The 19,836-nt window shown below is 28.7% G+C and overlaps 2 protein-coding genes across 3 annotated transcripts; both read right to left on the bottom strand.

Annotated features, from left to right (window-relative positions):
• Positions 1–4,182: 4,182 nt before the first annotated feature.
• On the bottom strand, positions 4,183–7,607 carry LOC110642424 (putative transcription factor bHLH041). 2 transcript variants are annotated; one of them, XM_021794483.2, is made up of 8 exons: positions 7,126–7,606; positions 6,884–7,006; positions 6,690–6,795; positions 6,573–6,587; positions 6,380–6,445; positions 5,381–6,253; positions 4,842–5,228; positions 4,183–4,451 (listed from the first exon to the last, which is right to left on the bottom strand). In XM_021794483.2, the coding sequence occupies exons 1-8, from the start codon at positions 7,242–7,244 to the stop codon at positions 4,383–4,385; spliced, it is 1,758 nt and encodes a 585-aa protein (XP_021650175.2). In that variant the 5' UTR covers positions 7,245–7,606; the 3' UTR covers positions 4,183–4,382. The 2 variants fall into 2 exon arrangements, with proteins under 2 accessions (XP_021650175.2, XP_021650176.2); XM_021794484.2 differs by lacking the exon at positions 6,573–6,587 and having other exon boundaries at positions 7,126–7,607.
• Positions 7,608–14,814: 7,207 nt separating this feature from the next.
• On the bottom strand, positions 14,815–17,778 carry LOC110643050 (cytokinin dehydrogenase 3). The gene is made up of 5 exons (XM_021795306.2): positions 16,794–17,778; positions 16,213–16,340; positions 15,731–16,006; positions 15,372–15,640; positions 14,815–15,292 (listed from the first exon to the last, which is right to left on the bottom strand). The coding sequence occupies exons 1-5, from the start codon at positions 17,761–17,763 to the stop codon at positions 15,004–15,006; spliced, it is 1,932 nt and encodes a 643-aa protein (XP_021650998.2). The 5' UTR covers positions 17,764–17,778; the 3' UTR covers positions 14,815–15,003.
• Positions 17,779–19,836: the final 2,058 nt, after the last annotated feature.

Raw genomic sequence — 19,836 nt, forward strand, 5'->3', positions numbered from 1 at the left:
GGGTGGGTAACTTCTGTGGAAAATTCTTTGGACAGAGAAATTTCTTGCAACTATTGAGAGCTTCCTTGTAGAATCATCAATTCTGTAATATTAACTTCATGTGAAAGCGAATTTAATAATTATTAAATTAAATATAAAACTTTTTTTTTTCTTAGAAAATTCAATCCAAATCACATTGAATTGACACTAATTAATCCAAATTCACTCACAATTGAATAGAGTGAGAGATAGGTAGAGATGATTTTAGAGTTTACAATTTGTGGCTCAACTTGAGTGAAAATTAATTTGAAATTTAATAAAATTACGTAAATTAATTTTTTTATAAGAGAGAAAATAAAATTAAACAAATATTTAAACCAAATCTCATAAAAAATTAAAATAATTTAGTTATTTCTGTTAAATTTATTAATTTTTAGTTATGTGAATTTCGATAAATTTAATTAATTTAGTCTTCAACATAAATTAAAAAAGAATTAAATTAAATAAATAATCAAACTAAAAAAAAATCAAATTATATTAAATCAATTTGACTTGTCGTTTTAAATTGAATAATGCTGATCACTTTATTAAAATCAAGGCGGTGGCGATGGTGCATGGATGACAAGGTTGGTGATGAAAATTGGGCAGGGTGGCCGGTGTAAAAAAAATAGTTGATGGACAAGAAGTTTCTAGTTGCAATATTTATTTATTTATTATTTTGATATAATTGAATCTTATTCGAAATCAAATTTAATAAATCGTTCTTCGTTAGTATTACTGAATTAAAATTTATTAATAATTACATTATTTATTTAATCACAATTTCTATTATATATTATAAGAATGAACTAATGGGGAAATTTAAGAAGTCTAAGTCCCTATCAAGATGAACAAATTTGACCATGTTCGAAACACAATATATATATATATATATATATATATATATATATATATATATATATATATATATATATATATATATATATATATATATATTTGGTCACCAGCTAGATCATATTGATGGATACTTGTTTCCTCCCCTATCAGCCCCTCAACACACTCATAATATATGTGATTAAATAAAGCTCAAATAGATCATTTATTTGATTATATATTCATAGACACTTATAAGCCAATTTACATTTACAAATGGGTTTACCAACTTGCTCACACTGGCTTTTTTGGAATAAATTATTTACAGGGAAGAATTTAATTAAATTCTTATATAATTATATTTAAATTATATTTTTTTTAAATATTCTTTTAATTAAAAAATTAAAAACTTTTATTTTAAATATAATAATTAATAAAAAGAAATTAATGAAATTGAATTTTTGTAAAATTTTAATTTTTAAATAAAGATTAAGTGTTAATTCGATTGGAATACAAATTTAATCATCACTTAAAATAAATATTGCAATTACGATTTATGATATTATTTATTAATGGGTTGAATACATTGTGAAGTGCTATTTGATATTGCCATTGAAAATATTATTGAGAAAAATATTATTCTAAGTATGTTAGTTAGAGAATATTAAAATTTAATTTAAAATTAGATTTGATATGTTCTAGAACTCTAAAATAATAAAAAAAAATTTTAATTATTTTTCAATAATATTTAAAATATTTTTTTTTTGAAAATTTGCTTTTTTAACACAAAACTTTAATATCAAATAGGTTCTAAATTTAATTGAATTTGATAAAAAAAGAAAATAATAATTAAGATAATGAGAGTGGTAGAAGAACTTTTTTTTTTAAGAATTATTGAGTGCACCTGAGTTTATACATCTTTTTCTCACAAAATATATGGGAGTTATTTTTTAAAATTACGAAAGAAATTATTTTTTTATAGACGATATTATTTTTTAGTGCTCACAGTATATTTTAAATTTTAAAAAAAAATTAAAAAAATAAATTAAAAAAATGTAATTTACACCTAAGTCTATGAGATTTAACAAAACTCGCATATCAATCCATAATATAAGTTTAATAGCAATTTGGTATTTGAATTTTATTTTCATTGACAATTTGATCATTATATTTTACTTCTATTAATAAATTGGTCTCTATAATTAATGAAAGAATTTTTAGTATTAATTTATTAATAAAAGTATAATATAAGGACTAAATTATTAACAAAAATAAAATATATGGACTAAATCGTTATCAATTTTATATTAGGGTAATTTGTGAATTTTATTAAACTTTAAAACTTAGTTGTAATTTAATAAAAAAAAAAAAAAAAACCAACAACTCACCATCTTTGGAATCCTATTTCTTTAAGCCTTAATGGATTTCATACTTTTAAATTTAATGAATAATTAATTTTATTTTTATGAGTGATAAGTGCACTACTTTTTAATACACCAAATACATCATATAATTTGCTATAGATGTCCTTAGCAATTACTACATTAAAATGAATTAGATATAAAAACCTCAATTTGACTTTTTCCTGATAATAATTACATATAAATTAAATATAAAAATTAAATTAATTAGATTTTAAAATTAATAAATTAAGTCAGTTTGTTTTAAATTTAAACATGAAATACACCTAGCATAACACTAAAAAAAATTTTTAATTGATAACCGATTGAATCAATTGTTAATCTATTAAAATCAATTGCAAATCGATTTAATAACTGCTTTAGTTGGTTGTAATAAAACTGATTATAAATAGTAACTAACAACTAAATTAGTTGCTAAATTAATTAAATTTAAAAAAAATAAAACTTTTAGTAAAAAACTATAGGTTGCTGTTAGCAACCGAACTAGCAATTGATTTAGCAATTGAAATCGGTTACTAATAGCAACTGAATATAATCAGTTGCAAAAAATTTAGTATCTTTAATTTTATAATTTTATAGATATTTTATAAATTGGGTGCTATTAGTAACTAATTTTTTTTAAAAAAAAATAAATTTTCAAATAATAAATAAAAAAATTTAAATAAATAAAATTTTCAAAAATTACTAAATAATAAATTATTAATGAAAAATTAGTACTAAAAACTAATATAAAAATATTATAAAAAATTACTACTAATAACTATTAACCAAAATATTAACAAAAATTTAAATATAAAAAGATACTTATTAGATAAATTACTAAAAAGAATTATCATATATATATATATTATAATAAAAAAATTACTAAAAACTAATAATATAGATAATTTACTAACAAAAATATAATTTACAAAAATTTTTATTTTATATCAAAGAAAAATAAATTAAATAACAAAATATAAAAATATAAAAAAATGAGATAAAAGAAAAGAAAGAAAAAAATAAATAATAAAAAAATAAATACTAATTTATATAAGTGAATTAGCAATCAATACATTTATTATTAATTTTGTGATAAATTGACTCAATTTATTAATTTTAAGGTCTAATTCTTCCAATTTTTATACTTTATATTAAATGAAATCTTATTACCAAAATGCATGAGAGGGCAAATTAAACCCTACTTTAAATGAAACACATGAAAGCTACATATATAGGTTTTGATTATGTCAAAGCAATGCTGCAGAAAGCTGCTTTGGTCTCTTTTCTTGAGGAAGAAATTTCAGCAAACTCAAACTTATTACAGAATTCCTTTAACAAAAGCTTTTGCTTAGCACTTGACTAATGAGAACAAAAAAAAAAAAAACAATAAAGTAGCTATCTATATAGGTTGGTTAGCTTTTTTCCCCTTATGTTAGACCATGTTTGAATAAATCCTTCTTATCACCATTCAAAGCTATAAAAATTGCAGTCAATTTGGGCGACACATCATTTATTAATTTTTTTTTATAACTTAATTAAAGATGACAATTTGAGCACTTGAATTTTAATTGGGGCTTAAACTCATAGTATTACAATTTCAGAAACAATTTTAATATTATTAACTTCATAATCTAAAAATAATTTCAACATCATTAAATTAAAATTCATTAATTTTATATGAAATTATTTAAATATATGTATATTTAATTATATATTATAAATGAAAACTCACTATAAAATTCTTCATAATTGCTCATCTTTACATGTGAATGGTCTAAAAAATTATGGATTCATATATATTTTTGACTTAAATTCAATTTATTATAAACTTAAAAAATAAATATATAAAATTTATATATTTATCATATATTTTACATCTTAATTTTACAGTAAGTCAAATCTAAATAAAAAAAATCTACCGCCTTGTATTATTTAGACCTGAAGTGAGAGAAGAAAAGTAAAACATGAACTTAAAATACAGGCTATCGAGATACAAGCTATTTAAAGATATGGACATTGGAGAGTAAGCTGTGGAGCCGCCAGAAAAGAATGTAATTAGATTGCCATTCTGATAATATTTAAAATATGAATTGAAAAGCGAAAAAGCAGGGTCCAAAAGTGTCTGTGTCACTGTGCTAGGTCATCAACAACCCTTCTTACTGCTTCCTGGAAGCCAGACTCGTCCCATTCTTCCCCCTGCATTCAACAAAATTACAAGCCAAACAATCAATTATCCCTATCACTTTATAACTTCTTGTTATTATTATTTTATTTTCACCTTAATGAAACACCCTTTCCTTCTTATTTCCTAACAACCAAAAATCAATCTCTCACTATCACTTTACACCCTCCTTTCCTCCTCATTTCCTAAACTTAGAAAAAATATGACATGGGTGACCAGGATCATTAATCGTTATATATTCAGAAAAATCTCTTCACTAATTAAATTTCAAAAAGAAAATGAAGAAGAAGAAAGAATAATCCTTTGTGTAGGAGAAAAAGAAGGAATATGGAGGAAAACCCTCAAATAAATGCACATATCAGCATTCATCAACCTGAGCTTAAAATATATAATAATATACATACCTCAATTTTCAGTCTCAAGACTACACGATTCATAGATCTTGATTCTGTTGTTCGTGTATTGGCTTCTATGGACATCACGTTCACATTGTTAACTTGGTTCAAGAACTCGAGAATCCGAATCAAAATTTCTTGAATAGGGCATTCTCCTCTTAGTACAACTTGAAGGTCGATGATTCTTTGTTCTTCTGATGTTGATTCAGATACATGTGCAACCCTGAGTTCAATTCTTTCATTTGAGGACTCACTGCCTTCTTCTGCAACTTCTTTTGTAGGTAGTTGTTGCACTTGTGCCTCTAATTTCTGGTTTCTCTTTCTAAGCTCCTCGACTTGAGCATTCAGAGATGTTAAGTATTCCCTTGTTCTAGTAAGCACTGACGCTTTGTCCTTCTATATTAATCAAGATCAAAATCTAATTAATATATAGCAATTAGATCCTTGCATTAAATATTATAGACACACATGCTTAGAGAAATTTTACTTGCATTGGCTATATATGAATGTGCATGTTATAGTAGAAAGAACTTGTGTCATATATCCACCTTGGCATCTGGAGGGAGAAGTTTTCTCAATGCTTCGAAGGTTTCATTGATCTTTTCACGCCTTCTACGCTCTGATATCATGTGGTGCAACTGAGTGTTGGTGGGGCGACTTGCGGGCATATGTTCCGGTCTCAAAATATTTAAGCTTCTGTAATAAGTAATTGCTTGTTTAAGCATACTTTGCCTGTGTAAATTTTGTCTCGTTTGTCTTGTGGGGGCTATATAATTCTTGAAAGCACTAGCTTTCTGGCTTTCCCGGTAATGGTAAGGTGAGTTAGGCATTATTGAAGAATTGGTAGAAGTTGAAGGAGATGCTAGAACTGCCAGAATGGCTCTTATTATTGCATCATCTTCACTCTCTTGGGATGGTAATTGAACGTTTCTTGTCAGGGAAAATGTTTGCATTGCTACTTGGTGTGGATTAGTTGTGCTTGGTATTGGATGCAAAGATTGCATTGCTGGTTGAAGCGGGCTAGTTGTGCTTGGTACTGGCTGCAAAGATTGCATGGCCAGTTGAAGTGGGTTAGTTGTGCTTGGTTCTGGCTGCAAAGATTGCATGGCCAGTTGAAGTGGTCTACTTGTGCTTTGTACTGGCTGCAGAGACTGCAAGACTTGTTGGATTGCACTTGATGTGCTTGATATTTGTTGCAATGAGGGAGTCTCTTGAGGGACTTCTGGTATGTGGGATGTGGTTGGAACATTGAACAAAAAAGGAGAGCTATCTGGGCTGTCCATGGATAGTGATCTCAATGAGGAGGAAGATGATGAAGGCCAATTTGGATCAATCACATGGGAAAGTTCTCTCGGCGAAGATTGTTTTTGAGGAATAACGACTTCAGAAAACAAACTCCTCATCGCATTTTCCATGTTAATCTGAAAGGGGAAAACTCAATTGAAATTTAACAAGAATATGATATATCTTCTTCTTTTCTTATATTAATCATGAAGTAGCTTTAAAGTAATCAGAAACGTATAGAGATTATTGAACCATTCTCTTACCTGAGTCATCCCATTGGACCAGCCTATTTCAATTTCCCCACTCCTGCACCCCATAAAGACCGCAGTCTGTAATTAAGAAGGAGGAAAAGATGTTAAGCGATGAGAGAAATGCTGATATATATGATCATATAACTTTCTACAATATATATTGTTATATATTTAACATAAATAAGCATCTTCCGAGTGAACAAACCTTGATCCTCGCTTCCTGCAACATAAACAGACTTAGTGTTACTAAGTTAGCTATCAGAAATCCCATTAATTTGAATTGATGATATTCATGAAGATGCAATCTTTTTGTTGTTGTTACCTGATAGAATTGCTTCTGCACAGAAACAGATGCCATTCTTTGAAGTTCAGATTCATTTAGCTCTGTGTAGGGTTGTTTATTACCGAAAGCCATTCCGGGAACACGGCTGACAGAGGAAACAAAGAAGGCATTTTCAGAAAATATGTAAGAGCAAGAGATGTAGAACACAGAGAGATTGAGTGTAGCTGGCATACTCATTTACAATAAGGAACGCTTCTGCCCGATATTTATCAAAAAGCCACCGAGCTAAGCTTCCCGAAGAAGAGCCAGATTGGTTGGTTTGTTCATGGTAATCCCCATCCAAGAAGTATAGACAGCTGGAAATTAAGGACAAAACATAAGCAACATTTTTTTTTGTTGTGCAAAAGAGAAAAAAAATGTGCAAATAAGATCGACACACACATATACATAGAAAGAAAGAGATTGGGAAACGCACTGGTTTAGTTGCGGCCGGTAGAACCAAAGACAAATGTAATTACAGCCAAAAGACTGCATTAAGGATCGGAGATATGTGGCACGGTCTGCTTGGCTTGGAATCGAAAAGACGGTATCCATGTGAATTGGAAGCAGGTATAGATAGCTATAAAGCTTTAGGTAAAGATGCAAGCAGCTGCATGAGAGATCTACCTGCTCAATTCGGATATCTTTCTCTTATTGATGTCATTTGATAATGTCTCTACCTTTGATCTCCATGGATGGATGATTCAAGAAAGCAAAGAAAACTGGCCTGGGGAGGGAGCTATAAACTGGCCTAGGTGTCTCGCTACGTGTAGAAAAATAGCTGCTATAATATAGATTTGGCTGCAAGTTTGGTGGGTTTGATCATCAGCGGGTAAAGATTTGAAAATTAAACAAAACGAGCTTATTTTTGTGGGTTTTCTGCCATGGTTTTGAGAGAGAGAGAGAGAGAGAGAGAGAGAGAGAGAGAAGGGTGTTATGGAACTTTTGAAAAGTAGTAAGAGGCAGATATTGAGTGATGCGAGGGCCACGTGGGATGAAGGAATAGTAGAGAGAGAAAAGAGGAAGTGCCCGCCCACCAATTTATAACCAAGGTATAGATTAGATACTTGGTGTTATGAAGTTGAAGAAAGAAAAGTAGTAGTTAGTACACAGAGAGAGAGACAGAGAGAGAGAGAGAGACAGAGAGAAGTAGCAGTTAGTACACACAGAGAAAAAAGAAAGAGCTTGAAAAGTATAGGTCAAAGTCCACCCTCGCAAGGCTTTGAAAATAGTCAAGGGAGGAAGGCAGACTGTCCTTTTCTTTTTTTTTTTAATTTTAATAAGAAATTGGAATAATTAATTGGGATTAATTGATATGAATATGGAATGAATTTATTATAATTAACTGTTATAATAAAATTATTTATATTAACTTTAATTTTGAAAAATAAAAATTTTAATCTAAAATTATCAGGACAATAATCATAATATGTAATTTTATTTTATTTTATTTATTTAAAATAAAATCTTTTTTATTTTTTTATATAATTAGATTTAATTGAGACTTAAATTTAAGACTTTATAGTCTCAAAAACCACTATATTACCACTAAATTAAAGCTGATTACACTTTTATTTCTTGTGGTTTTCTTCATCCTTATATTCTGTATATCCCAGCTCTACCATATAGGAATACACATATATCACAAAAATATAATAATATTTTTTATATGTAATTCCTAATTGCTTTAAGTAGGTGAATGTTTGTAGGGCAATTATGTTACTATTGAACAATGTTAAAAATTAATTTACATGAATATACAAATTTTTTTAAGGTATATATATGTGTGTGTTAAAATTTTGAATTTTAATTTAAATGTTTGAGATTGACATTATTGGTAAGAATATAGGTATTTATATAGGATGATATATTAGGAGTATATATTGCCAAATAATTGAAAATATTACATCAATTTGATAAGCATAAAGACTTCATTTGCATAATAACATAATAAATATCTCTGGCATAAAAAAATTCTATAGGATACATCTAATATAAATTCGAGTTTATATGAGAATGAATTTAATAACCATTAGATCACATATTTATATCTAAATTAAAGTGTATAAAATAAATTCATGAATTTAAATGTAAATTTTAAATCTAAAAATTATTAAATTCATCTTTTCATGAGAGCTCTCCATATATTATAATGAATATGCTAATTAGCACTTCTCTTAATTACAGCACAAAGAGTTATTAATCCAAATCTAAACAATCTATTCTTTTAAAATTTTTTCAATATATACCAAAATAAGAAAAAAGACATTATTTAATATGTTTTATTATAAATATATAATATATATATATGTATTGTAATAAATAAATATTATGCTAATATATTAATGAATTTTAACTCAATTGTATTGGAGTCATCTCCAAATCTATAAAATCTTGAATTTTAATTCCAATCAGGCTATTTTTTTTTTTTTAAAAATTGCTGATTATATGATTTTCATTTGAATTGTTAATGCAACATTATCTATTTTATTGACAAATTAATCTGCCATATATATATGCAGGCCATGCTATTAAATCACATCATGCACTACTTTTAAATTAATTAGTTGTTGATAGTAGAAAGTGGAGAGATTTCGAGTTCAAGTCTTCTTATCTGTGTAGCTCAAGTTTTAAAATTTATTTATAATTTTCCTTTTTTATGCATCAATTTATCACTGAAAAACTCAGATTTGATCTTTGAAGAAAATTAGAAGAGATTCATATTCTATAGACCATAAAATAGATATGAAGGGATACTTGGTAAATTAAATAATAATAATAAATTTTTAATGTATTTTTAATTAATTTCATTAAAAATTTTCATAAACTTTCCACATTGGATTTAATTTTAGTAACTAAATTGTTTAATAAATAAAAAATATATATAAAAAATGTTAAGAGAATTAAACTACTGGATGCATATGCATATAAAATTAAAATTACAATAATGAAATGACTTTGTGTTTGAAATGTATGATTACTTAATTTTTAAATTTGCAATAAACAAATAAATTCCCTGTAGAGAACTGTTATATCTTTCTCTCTAGGTCTAGTTGATCTCATGAGTGGAGAAACTCAATTTACATACACTAAAGAGAGAGTATATAACCTATGTATTATATAAAAATTTATTAGGATTCTCCCATCATAATTCAAATAGAATTTTATTACAATTAGAATCCAAAACACATTAAAATAATATATGGACTTATACTATTATATATACAAATTTTAATTATAAAGTTAATCCAAATAAGAATTTATAAAAATAAAACTAAAAATAGTAAGTCCAAATAAAATATTATAATATAAAATACATATCATTTTTACTTTTGTTTTTTAAAATAAAAATATTTTAATATTATTATTATTATAATTATTTAAAACATGGTCTAAATAAGATAAAGAAAGACTAATTTTCTAGTCATTGTTGTTTATAATTCCCATGATTTGAAGGATTATTTTTGAGTATGAAGTGTGATATGTGATGGGCATAGAACCATTGGTTTCTTGTATAGTTTGTATTTGTGTATGATGCATCGTGTGAACATCAAAAGGCAATAAAAATAAGAGCTTTTACATTGAAGTTAGAAGAAGTGAAAATCCATTGGTGGTCCTTAGTTTATATATTCAAATTGTTCACACTTCAAATCAATCGTGTTCCCATTTAGTCCTCAAATACTTTGATCCTAAATTTTCCTGATTGTGACTCTTAATTAGGATTGCTGACTGCCAAGCATGCATAGCCACTGGTTCAAAATAATTTCTATTTTCTTTCACATTAAGAAATACATATATATATATATATAACTATTAGTTCAAATTCCATAATAGAAATCAAAATTAAATTATTTAGCTAAAATTAATAGAATATTTTATAAAATGTTTAAAATATAATAATTATTAAAAATTTGCTATATTTATTTATTTAAAAAAAAATTCGCTATATCATTTAACTAATAAATTAATATTATAGTATTTGAAGATGATTAGGACAAAATTGATGGGAGACTTTTATGGAAGGAAAAAAAAATAGTGCAACGTCTAAGGAATTATCTTGTTTATTCCAGACATTTCTTTCGATAGCTACACGTGTTTGATGGATGAGGGATTGACGAATGTAGTATTTAGACTTTAGAAAGGTTAATGATCAATATAAGATGTTTTAGTAAAATTATTCATTATTTTATTAAGGAGTTTTTTTTTTTTTTTTTGAGTTTGTGTATTTACATATTTATTTTTAATAAAAAATGTGAATATAAGATGTCTTGCATTTAGGTTTAGGAGACTTTGTGACACACATGACATTTAAATTTAATTATGTGTCTTTTAATATGATTCGCTAACAATTTGAATCTTTTTAAATTTATTTTTATTTTCTTATAAAACTTGTTTTTACAAGTAAAAGGCATGATTTTTGAAACAAAATTAAAATTAAAGAATTTTCTCATAACAAATTAAATTTTAGAGACAAATATGAAACACCCATCAAAATTTAAGGACAAAGAGTACAAATTACCCCTATAAATGGTAATAACACATGGCCAAAAGCACCCACTTTGATGGACATACTTGGTTATGGGATATTAGAAACAATGATATAGGAATGCACATTTTGCATAGATTGCATAGAGGTGATATAGGAACACATGTATATCCAACAACTCGTTTATGCTCATGTTTGAAGCATTTATATGCAATGATTCACAATTCAATTATAGCAATGATATTATATTTTGTTTTAATTGAGGCACTAAATTTTGAACATTCGAGTTTTGCGGGTAATTTTATGAGTATTTTTATAAAAATTATTAAATTTTAATTTTTTTTTATAAAATTTATTGTAATGAGAAACTAAAGGGTTCTAAGTTAATATATTGACATATTAATTATTTTATAAATAAAATTATTTTATTTTATTAATTTACTAAAAAAATAAAAAATATAATGCATAAAACACATCCAGCTACTCTCTTTGTTGTCAAACCCCTTTCCTTTCTTCATTTTTTTTCACCACTAGCAACTACTAGTTAGGTAATTTTATTTGTAAAATAGTTAACAGGTCAGCAAGTTAACCTAAAAATTTTTAATTTTCAGTCATAATGGTATTTATGAAATTAAATTGAAATTTAATAAATTTTATAAAAGAAATTAAAGTTTTGTAACTTTTATAAAAACACTCATAAAATTAAATGATTAAGTATGATAATTACCCGAGTTTTGAGCTCTAATTTGTATTGTTTTCACATGTATGCTTGACCAAATTATACTATAAAACATACACAAGTTTACATGAATAAGGGAATAAGCAAACTTACACATTTTTTTTACCTAAATTCGATCTATCATGGATTAAAGATATAAGATATATGGTGAGACTTACTTATTAAACACAGGAGCCCTACATGTTTATATCTTGAATTTATAATGAACTGGTTCTAGACAAAAATTTCCTCAAACTTTCTATCATTTTCATTCAATAGGCAAAGAACCAGCACATTCCATATGGTTCAATTTTCCCCTAAACAAAAATCCCAAAATCTCTTACGCCCAGATCAATTTGACAGTAATTCTTACTCCACAAGTCATGCAGCCATACAAACGCTTTGTAGGATTATCTCCCATATACGAAGTTACACTCAAATCAATTTTACAGTAATTCTTACGCCATAGTTTATTCAGCCATAAAAACGCTTTCCAAGATTATCTCCCGTATACGAAGTGTGGAAATTAGATTGAAAATTACAAATGCATCTTGCTCGCTATATTTGCCATTATAGTTGACTTACTTGTCTAATCTTTCTGCTTCATCAACATGCAGAACATCATCATCTTATTGTAATTAGCTTTCTTCTCCAAATTTTATGCTTTATCAACTATATAATAATATATATCAGTTTCTTTGAGTTGCAATTAAAGGACAAAATGTAATGTAAAAATTGGATCAATTATAACCATCAAGTTGACAAATTTGACCAATTTGCCCTAATTTTTAGTTGTGCACATTGTTAAGTTTGGTGAAAGTATTGATCAAATTATAATTTAATTCATTTTAATTTGGACTTATATGAATAATTAAATTACTTTACAAATCAAAATGATTAGCCAATTAACGTTACAATTTAATCACTTATATTTACCCTTTTATGTTTATACTTTCTTGACGTGGGATTTATAATCCCAACACACAATAAGGAGGAGAGAGAAAGAGGCAAATGATGCTAACTTTAAATATTAAATTATATTCTAATTATTAATTTTTTATAAAAGTAATAAAAAATTCTTTTATAACTTTTCAATAAATTTTTTAAAATATATATATTTTTCCAAAGATAATATTGTAAAAAAATATATTTTTGATGTTGGGATGGTTGAATATTTGATTTTAATTTTCAATTTTAAGGTGAGATAGAGGGAGCAAAAAGTGAATTTATTTATATTTTAATTTTTAATTGAATTTTTTTTTCTATCAATATATCACTGTTGTGGTTTTTGGGGGGATAAAGCATAAATATGGAGGGTAAGGGAGAAAAGGTGGAAAGATAAAGAGTACAGAGAAAAGGATCAAATTACAACTTTTTATATACTTCAGGGACCAATTTGTAAAAAGTCAAATTTTTATTTATTCTCTGAACAAGCATTTATAACTCGCTGACAGCCATAAATTAAGATAAATTAATTTGTCAATTTTAAAATATAATTAACTTAATTTTTTAAGTTTTATTTTTATACTTAATTAAACTCTATTTAATGGTCAAATTGAATTTTAGCCCGTAATTAAAGAATTGGACAGAGGAAACGGTTGAGTTAAACTCTATTTAATGGTCAAATTGAATTTTAGTCCGTAATTAAAGAATTGGAGACAGAGGAAACGGTTGAAGGGAATCCGACAGACATTAATTACGAATTTGTCAAAGAAGTTACGCCCGGCTTTCTTTTGTTCTGGACGTACCACAGTTTATTTAAATATTTCGTTAATAAAATAATTAATAATTATTAAATCAATTAATATTACTGAACAGATATAAAACTTGAATAACAATGAGTTGAAATTTTGAGAGTTTTAGAAGAATGATAATTTTGGGTTCGGCAGAGAAGCAAAGACACATACGAATCAGAAGGTGGGAGCGAGAGCGCTGTATCCACAGCTCCTATTAACAGTATTCTTAAGCTTTTGGGCTTATAATAAAGAACATGTATGTGACGCCCAAATGTATGAAAAATGTCCAAACTGGGAAAGGTTTGCCCATGCCCATGCCCATGGTTAGAGATAATTGAAGAATAGGCCTGTGACTGAGCCCACTGGCCAGGTCCATATCTTCGCTTACCAATTCTCTCATGGTCAAATTGTGGGTCTTCAAGGGATTGCGAAATTTTCTAAAGCTAGAAGTAGAAAGTAAAGTAAATAATATCTCTAATACAAGGTTGACATGATTAACAATGTTTGGTATAAAAGCACAAAAGAGAAAAGGGTGTTTCTGTTATCCCATCACTAACATTAATTTTAATAGAGTATCACACGTTGTGATGATCTTTATAGGAGAAAAAGTCATAGCTAGTAATAGAGGAAATCAATGGCATATAAAAGTAGAAAATGGATTATTATAGTGTATGGTAGTAGGATAATAAAAAGGTCAAAAATGATAGGGAGGGCGGCTACTTTTGATGTCTCCTGGTTCCCTGCAAAGCTTCAAATAAAGTCGCCAACATTCTGTACTCCTTACCAATTTTCTATGGCCCATCTCTAGGCCGCAAAGCAAAGCATCCCCCTCCCTGTTCTTGCTTGTTTTTTCATTATTCATTACCACTTTTTATCAAACTCGTTGTTCCGCATCACCCCCTCTTTTCATTTTCACTATTGCTCCTCCTTGTGGATACTCGCCGTGGATGGTGTTATCAGTTTTTACTTACATGATTTTAATACTTAAAACTGTTTCTGTCAAGTGAGTAATATGCTTTAGCCGCTAGACTAAGTTTAATATTACAATTCAATGCATAAATAAATTTGAACGGTACATATATGTTCAACAATCCTTTTATATATATGAAAAGCTCTTCAAATAAATAAATATAGGCACAAAATCAGTGAAGACAGATATCCAGATGAAATTATGTGAACCAAATATTTAAGAAGTTCCTCAGTTGATTCCTCCTTCCTTGTAATATATTAATATTTACAACCTGTCAACTTCTAACAGCAACAACGTCTTGTCGTCGTGCAACCTTTTTCTTTTTTCTTTTTTTTATTTTCTTGCCTCACTAATAAAACATGAAATGCCTGCAATACTTTGTACTAAAAGCTAATGCTTAGAGGTCAATTGAAAATTCTCTGGCCTGGTGATAGCATCATTTTTGGATCAAATAGATATTTATTCTCTTGGAAAGTTGTCCATTTGGAGCCAAAATGGTTGATCCATTCTTCTTTAGTTTTGTAATTTGGAAAATACTTAGTAACCTTGATTCCAGCTTTTTCACAGAACTTTAACAAGTCTTTGTTCTGATCATCATGCCTCTGCCAGTCATCAAATCCACTTGAATGCAAAAATCCCACTGTGTAGAAAACTTCCTCATCTGGTATAACTGCAGAAGTTCGATCATCCCACCTGCAGTTATTAATAATTTCAGATCATTAATTAGAACTATTTTTTTTTTCCCCTCTTAAACAATGATGTGCACACTTACTTGTTTCGGTTCATGGGGTAAATAAGGACAGGTCCTGTGGTAATGTTTCGTTTAAGAACAATGTCCTGGAAAACACCTGAATTGAAGTCAGAAATACGAGATTTTGGCAGAAAAATATTTAGCCATGGATGAGGAACATCCCATAGTCCTTGAGATTGAAGCTTTAGTTCTCCACTTCTCACTCTATCTAAAAACTCCACATACGACACATCTTTCTCCAACTTAAATCCGGCAATGAAGCTTAACCCTTCATACATTTGTTGAAGTTCCTGCAATAAATAATAATAATGTCCAAATTAATTAGTAAACATAAATTACTGGTGATCATTAGATCTATACCATTAAGAGTGCGAGTATACCTTGGCCACAGAATGTTGGGTTGTATCATCATAATACTTGGCCACTTCTAGACAGTAGATGATGCCATGTTGGGTTACAAGGGACATTATTCTGGGGATATCAGAGGAAGGGAAAAAGGAAGATCTCCAATTATTTGGAGGGCCTTGGTTCATAAGAAGTGAACCTTCCACATAATCAAGTGCATTGCTTTGTTTCCTTCCATTGATTGAGATTAAACGTTCTTGGTCTTTGGTGAAAGCAGAGAAATCGCTGTAAAGCATCCGTACCCACTTAACCTAATAACCCAAAAAAAAAAAGAACCCTATATGATCAGAGGGCATAAAATGACAAGTAAATGAGTAATTAAAGCAGCAAGCAGCTAAAATAATTATTGAGCCATTAGCTTAATTATACAGCTTAAAGAAAATGTAAAAATGGAATAGGTTTCACACATCACAACTTTTTAAAAATGGAAATTAAGAGATCTCTTATGCTAACGTACTTTCTTTGGTGCTGGCTCTATAGCTATTCTAGCTCTGGTTATGACTCCAAATTGGCCTAGGCCCCCCAGAACAGCATAAAATAGATCTGAATTCCTATGTGCAGAGCAAGTGACAAGCTCTCCCGTTCCTGTTAAAATTTTTAAAAAAAAAAGATAAATCTCATGAGTTAACCCCAAGTAACCGCATGCATGCAAAATCAATAGTGAAAATTTTATGTAACTCAGACATATGTATATAACATTTAGCTTCAACAAGGACAACTCTAAGAAGCCACACTGGAAAACTCCTGGCTTGGCAAAAAAAAAAAAAATTTGTGAAATTGAAGTTGACCATAACTAAGTCTGAGATCATATCGATATCATTGTCTTGAAATTTAAGCCCGAGAAATTAGAAGAAACTTCGGGTCTCGCAACACTGCAAAGAAGAGACACTTACACACTGTAGGACCAAACGAACATGTTTCTAACATTAATAAATGGCATGAGAGTGACTGTAATAGTTAATGCATCACAACCACCACTGCCACCGCCTAGTCATCTATGTTCGACTTCTACTGCTAGAAAATGTGAAAATTACATACCAGTGACAACATCCATTTCATAGACGTTGCTGATCTGAGGTCCATATCGAAAACTTTGTCCACTAATTCCTGCATTAGAGAGAGTCCCTCCAACTGTGAGATACAAGTAATCGGTCCACGATACCGGTGCAAGTCCATGCTCCATTGTGGCTTTTAACACATCAATCCATAGCTGCTCGCCTCCAACATCTGCGTAAAAACCCAGTGAAGGGTTCTTTGAGACTATAACTCCAGTCTTCTCCCTATGATTCCTTAGATGCATCATGTCTATTATTACTCCTTTAGGAGCCATAGCCTGTCCAAATACAGAATGGCTGCGGCCTCTAGCAGATACTGTAAAAGGAACAGAACAATTGTAGGCGAATTTTATTAGACTCACGATGTCTTGTACGGAGGATGGATACAGAACTGCGACTGGGCTTTCGTGGACAATATTACCGTAATCTCTAGAGGCTGATTCAATGGCTGAAGTGTCTGTGCGGATTCTCTCAGAGAAATCAAGGGTTAAGAGCTTAGGCGGTAGGAGTTTGGATTTTCCTGTGGACATTAAACGGGTTATATATAATAATATCACTGTGAAATAAGCTTGAACTGCATAATTCACGGCCATTTTTTTCTTTCTTTTTTCCCTTCTGGCTTTTGTGATAGCTAATGAAAGAAAGGTTAAAAAATCTCTTCTGGCTTTTTCTTGACAGAGAAAGAAAGAAAGAAAGAAAGAAAGAAAGAGCCAGCAAAGAAGAGGAGGGTGCTTTTCAATGGTAGTGGTGATGGCTGGAAATGAAAGGGGAAATGTGCATATATTTATAGACAGTGAGAGATAAGGGTAGAGAAAGGTATTGCATGAAAACGAGATGAAAATCTTGGGTCGCAGTCTGGCAGTGAAGAAATCTTTTGGGGTTTGGATATGAAACGCAACGTTTGGAGCATTCGCACTTGTCAAAGATATGCCAGGACTAGGTGTTGGATTCATTTCATGGGTTACTCATGGAGAAGTCTCGTGGTCATAGCAATTAGAAAAAAAAAATGGCTATTACGTGTTTCTTGTGCTTCTGTAATCATCATCAAGATGATTTCCAACCCACACCCACAACTTTGCTTCGTTCTTGTGGGTCTAATGCTATCCAAACCAGATTGATTTGGACCGTTGGATATAAATCTGAAGATCTCACTGTGGTCAAGATTTAGTCAAGTTGGGTTTTGTACCCAATTTCTTTTTTTCTTTTTTTTTTTTTTTTTTTGCTCTTTTCCCTATTATAGGGTGAATGGTGGTCAAGATTAGGTAATGATCAAAAGGATCTTTAAGATTTTCTTTTAGGTTAGGTTATTATAAGAATTCTGATGAATCAAGGAGTCGTCTTCATCAATATGAAGATTCATAATAGATGTGAAATTAGAAATGAAGGAGACATGAGCCTGAACTTTCTCCATCCTAAGATTTTGTTTGCTCGTATGAGAGGCTACATGCAATTAGGTAAAGTCAAAAAAAATTTGGTGACATAATTACGTTTGTCTCACTAATTTTCTTTAATTTTCATCAATATTTGATCATAATTAATGGATCTGAGGGATTAGTACGTTTCATTTCCATGACCTTTTCATCATTACTACTTGAGGAAATAATTTCATTTTTTTATTTAATGTTCTTGGCTCGCCTAATTCTATTAACTTTGAAGATTTGCCCAAAAGAATTATCAAATTAATTATCTTGTTAATTAATTAAAATTAAGCATCTTGCTTCCTTTAAAAAATATGTAAGAGAACAATACCATGCCATGCACACGAGAAAGAATTTACTAGAAAATTAAATTTGCAGGAGAATGAAGCACATGAAGATAAATTATAATATCTCCTAATGTTGTCTTTTTCATTTGTTTTAATTTTCTTGTGTTTTATAATTATTTTTCAAGTCGTAATTAAGTTAATAAACAAGTTGTTAATATAAAAATTATAATCATTCAAAGGATAATCTTTGACCTAAAGATCTTATGGGTATGAAGACCTATCAGCAGAAAGCTGCCATTCACCAGGGATGGTACGATTTGAATCCAATAATTTTATTTGAATTAATTCCAAATGAATGAATAATTATACTGAATGTAATCTTGAACATTGATAATGTTTATTTTTAATCTATAATGGAATAGGAATACCCTAATCCTAATTATGCTCTATAGCCTTGACATTAAAAGAAATTAGTATAATCAGCCAAGAAATTGGCAAGCCACATTCTATGTTTTGCTTAATCTAATAGGAGTATATATATATATTTAATTTACATCAATAAGGTTCATGAAAACAACTAAGCATGCCTTCCCACATGTCAAAAACAGTGTTAGTTTGGTCTTTACCTAACACTTGACGTAGACGCAGCACATCAAATAATAGTCTTCCTTGGAATAACATAACCCAATACAAAAACAAATATATGCTCCAAATTTTTTGGATATTATATATAAGACTAAATAAATCTAAAACATTTACATTGGTGGTTGATTATATTTAAAGTTTTTAATAAGGATATTTTTAATATCATAACTTTCAAAATTAAAAAATTTTTATTCAAAATTTAAAAATAAATTTGGAGGTTTTAATTTTTTACATATGAATTGTCATGTGCTATGCTATGTCATATTTTCTAATTTTTTTTATTTAATTCCTCTCTCTCTCTTTATGTCTCTCCCTTGTTCTAGAGAAAGAGAGTGAGGGAGAGAGAGGTGAGAGAACAAGGGAGATAGAGAGAGAAAGATGAATCAAATAAAAAAAAATTTTAAAAAGTAACATAATGCTAATCTATAAGTAAAAAATCAAAATCTCCATATTAGTTTTTGAATTTTAAATAAAAATTCTTCAATTTTAAAAGTTATAATTAAATTATTCAAAATTAAAAATTTTGGATATAATCAGCCATTAAAGTGATTAAAAATTTGGATTTATTTGACTAATACGCCTATACATAATAGGCGTAAAACTTACCTAAACTTAGTTTATCATAAAGCAAAATATAAATTTTTGAATTCACTTATTTTACATACGAATCTCATCG

Source organism: Hevea brasiliensis, chromosome 4, assembly GCF_030052815.1.
Source record: "Hevea brasiliensis isolate MT/VB/25A 57/8 chromosome 4, ASM3005281v1, whole genome shotgun sequence".
NCBI lineage: Eukaryota > Viridiplantae > Streptophyta > Magnoliopsida > Malpighiales > Euphorbiaceae > Hevea > Hevea brasiliensis.